This window comes from Diorhabda carinulata, chromosome 8 (genome assembly GCF_026250575.1).
Source record: "Diorhabda carinulata isolate Delta chromosome 8, icDioCari1.1, whole genome shotgun sequence".
Lineage (NCBI taxonomy): Eukaryota > Metazoa > Arthropoda > Insecta > Coleoptera > Chrysomelidae > Diorhabda > Diorhabda carinulata.
The window spans coordinates 1047727-1051563 of NC_079467.1; the positions used below are offsets into that span (position 1 = coordinate 1047727).

The following is a 3837-nucleotide window of genomic DNA, read 5'->3' on the forward strand; positions in this document are numbered from 1 at the left end:
TTTTTATTAAGTCACGCTACTCATTGTGTACTTGTTGAAATAGATATGTAGCTTGAGGTATAATGAACTGAGTCTTCCTTCCAGATTTTGCTCACGAACGTCGTTATTTCAAGAGAATATTTGTTTAGGAATATGTTTCCTAACCTTGTAATATATTCAAATTATACTTTGTGTATTATATCAATTTAATTATCAAGGTGCTATCAAAAATAATTGATTTATTGTTTATGTTACGAAACATTTAAAACAATAGAAAAAAGTGAATTATATATCATGAAACAAAATTTTTGTGCATTTGTGATTCAAATTAAACACAATGTACGTCTTGGTTAGGTGTTGCATATTTTTTTCTGCTTTTTCTTCTATATATACAAATGGAGTTGATGTTGATTTCATACAAACCAGTCGAAAATTTACCGCTGACCTCTATAGGACCATTGCAAATAGATACAGAGATAATTTTGTATTTAGTCCTTTTTCGCTACAAATTCTTTTAGCACTCACATGTGAAGGAGCACGAGATGAAACAAGACAACAATTGATAAATGGTATGTTCCTACAAAATTCAACAGACATGGTTCGAAATGCTTATAAATCCATATCAGAAAATAATGATCACAATTTTGGAGTGGATTTGATAAATTCCAATGCCATTTTCGCTGATCTCGACGTTAGTCTTAATCCTAGTTTCCAACAAATCGCTTTGGACGCATACCGAGCTGAATTCCAGAATTTGAATTTCGCGGATAATGTTGCAAGTGCTGATAGTATCAATGCATGGATAGATTCTCAAACTAATCACAAAATCACTAATCTAATGACCTCTGATGATGTTATGTTTGCCAATTTGTTGTTGATTAATGGAATTTATTTCAAAGCCAGTTGGGATAAGCAATTCACGGAAGAGAAAAATATGAGAAAATTCTATAATTACGGAAGAGAACCATCCAAAGTTCCTTTTATGCGCATGATTGGCTCATATAACTGTTACACCGATAACGAGCTGGGAGCTAATTTCATTGAACTACCTTATAAAGGTGAGAATATTTTTTCAATAGACAAATATTGATTATTCTAATTTCACTAATATATTCAACCATGTTAACGGAACATATTTTGAACAACCAAGAACTCTTCATTTGTTGTATATGTATATAGATCACCATTTCTTGCTGAGATGCTGGAAAACCCAGTGTTTACAGCTGATCCATCAATCCCATCTTCCCCTTCTATTCCAAGCGTTTCCAGGTGTTGTTGAGGCGACAGTACCTTGATAGAGCTCCTGGTGTTATATGTAGATAAGTTGTTAGCTAATCAATTTTGTTATTTTCATCGTGACTTGTTAATGTGAAGAAAACAGAATGTAACTTTTTCTAGTCCCACAGAATGTAGGTATTTTTGGGTCCAGTTTGATTTCTTTTCTCACACATCTTCTCCTAGAACTCTATCCATAACTAAAAATGTTGAAATACGATCTATGTTTCAATTTTATGTTCATTTTGATATTCATGTTCTAGATGATCTATTGATTAAATATAATCTCACAAATTATCAATGTCATATTTTGATAAAGATCAAAGTAAGTCGAAGCGGGAAAATTCTACATATTATTCTGAATAGATTTTTTATCAATAAAACACAAAAACTGAACATGACTCATCACAAAAAATATATGAAACGGTCTAAAAAGTGAAAAGATGATGAAAATTATCTCACCATTTTTAGTATCCTACTTACTCATCTTTTTGATATGGCTCTGACCCACTTTCAATTAATAAAAATGCCTCTAGATGATAGCGATTATTACAATCCTTATTTTTCACTTTGGTCTGTAAATACTAGTGATAGATCCATAATTTGATAATCATTATTAATTTTGCCATGAAATATCCATGGACTCATCTGTACTGCGTGAAAAAATTACCTAACCTAACCTAACCTTACTGCCGAGAGGACAATAAGTTGTCATATCATCGGAGAACCTAACCTCACCTAACCTAACCCAACCTAACCTAACTTTTTTTTGCCCTGAGGTGGGGTGGAATGTAAACTATTGCCTTCCTCGCAACGGGTTGTGCAATACTGCAAGTTTGTCTATCCCATCTCACTAAACAACCCTCCTCTTGAGTGCTCCTTGGGAGTTATGTACGCCGAGTGGACAATAAGTTGTCATATCATCCTAGCCTAACCTAACCTAACCTAACCTGACCTAACCTAACCTAACCTAACCTAAACTAAACTAACTGCAGTTTGCTTTTAGAAATTGCTCATATGAATCAGTTAACAGTCGTGGTAACCTTTGTTCAAATTATTTTAGTTCCAATTTCAGTTGGTAGTAATTATTAAATTTTCTAAGCTCTAGATCATTACCTTCTCAAACATTTGCGTGTTTGGTACCCCACGTGTTTTATCTTGATAAATTTCTCCAATAGTTCTTAAATGAATTTTTTCGCTTTTCTAATTACAGTTTACGTACTAAAATCAAAAATATTTCTACTATTTTAGGAGAAAACTTAAGCATGATCATAATTTTACCAGTAAGTAAGGATGGGTTGGAAATCATAGAGAAAAACATCTTCCGTTTTGGTGAAATACCACATTGGGATGAAAAATCAGTTGATCTCACTCTACCAAAGTTCAACGTAGAAACCGCGTACCATTTTGCAGATATCTTGAAAGTGTTGGGAATCAGGAAAATATTTAGTCCACAAGCACAATTGGAAAATCTTTCTGAGAATAACCTTTACATTACAGACATAGTTCAAAAAGCATTTATTAATGTTACTGAAGCTGGTACTGAAGCTGCAGCGATAACTGTTGATATTGTGGGTCGTTTTGCAGAGAGAACATTTGATATTGATCATCCATTCATTTTTTACATTCAAAAAAACGGAGTCATACTTTTTACTGGAAGAGTGAATAATATTAAGAATGTTTAAAGGAATAAATATAATAAAACTATTTCCAACCAACACAACTACGATAATTATTATAATAAGCAAATTGTTTGATAATAAAATCAGCATGCTCGACAAAAATCTAGTGATTACTTTATCTAGCAGCTATAATTAATGACTAGATCATTTAGTTTTGTCTTTTGCTCAGATGATATCTCAATCTATGTTCGTAGCTTAAGGAAAAGTTTTTCATTTTGCCTTTGACCAATTTCACTCGAAGATCAAGGGATATAACAAAAATTGTAAACCATGGACCGTCTAAAACAATCCTTGGCTCTTTCTATTGAGTTGCTACAATATTTCAGCATTGGAATTGGTTAGGTTAGATTAGGTTAGGAGACTATCGTCTTTTTGTGATGAAGTGTAACACCTGAAAATTTTTCTTCACGGTTGGTGAAAGTTTCTTTAGAAGATTTAATTTTGTTCCATTTCACTATTTCTTCAACCAGTTTTCTATCTTATTGAGGTGAAGCTGGAGTGTATCTTATCCTATAATCGGATCTTTGTGTGATGCTAATATGGCGGTGTCGTCAGCTAATATGGCTGCTAATACGTCAATGTTATTTGGTAGTTCAGCCATGAAGAGGTTATGGAGTAGCTACCACAGAAAACTGCCTCCAGTTGTATTAGTTTATCAGTTTTATTAGTTTATTCAAGAAACATTTTTTTCCAAGATTACGGAATTTAAATTTAATCAGTCATTTTTTTGAAAATAAGCATAAAAACCGGTCAAATCACATGAATCATATCAATAATACGTAGTGGATTACGATTAATTCCAATTAGGGTGGTAATGGCGAGGGTATAATTATTTTATTTTTTCAAAAGAGAAAAAAGAAGGAATCTTTTGACAGTACTAATTTTGAAGTTTTGTTTTTGA

At 32.5% G+C, this 3837-nt stretch overlaps 1 protein-coding gene across 1 annotated transcript; it reads left to right on the plus strand.

Moving 5' to 3' along the window:
- Positions 1–278: 278 nt before the first annotated feature.
- LOC130897559 (antichymotrypsin-2-like) lies at positions 279–2977 on the plus strand. The gene is made up of 2 exons (XM_057806482.1): positions 279–1037; positions 2506–2977. The coding sequence occupies exons 1-2, from the start codon at positions 317–319 to the stop codon at positions 2937–2939; spliced, it is 1155 nt and encodes a 384-aa protein (XP_057662465.1). The 5' UTR covers positions 279–316; the 3' UTR covers positions 2940–2977.
- Positions 2978–3837: the final 860 nt, after the last annotated feature.

Coding starts and splice junctions, on each gene's coding strand:
- LOC130897559 (XM_057806482.1), top strand. CDS start 317: ATGTACGTCTTGGTTAGGTGTTGCATATTTTTTTCTGCTTTTTCTTCT. Junction 1,038..2,505: donor CATTGAACTACCTTATAAAG/GTGAGAATATTT, acceptor CTACTATTTTAG/GAGAAAACTTAAGCATGATC.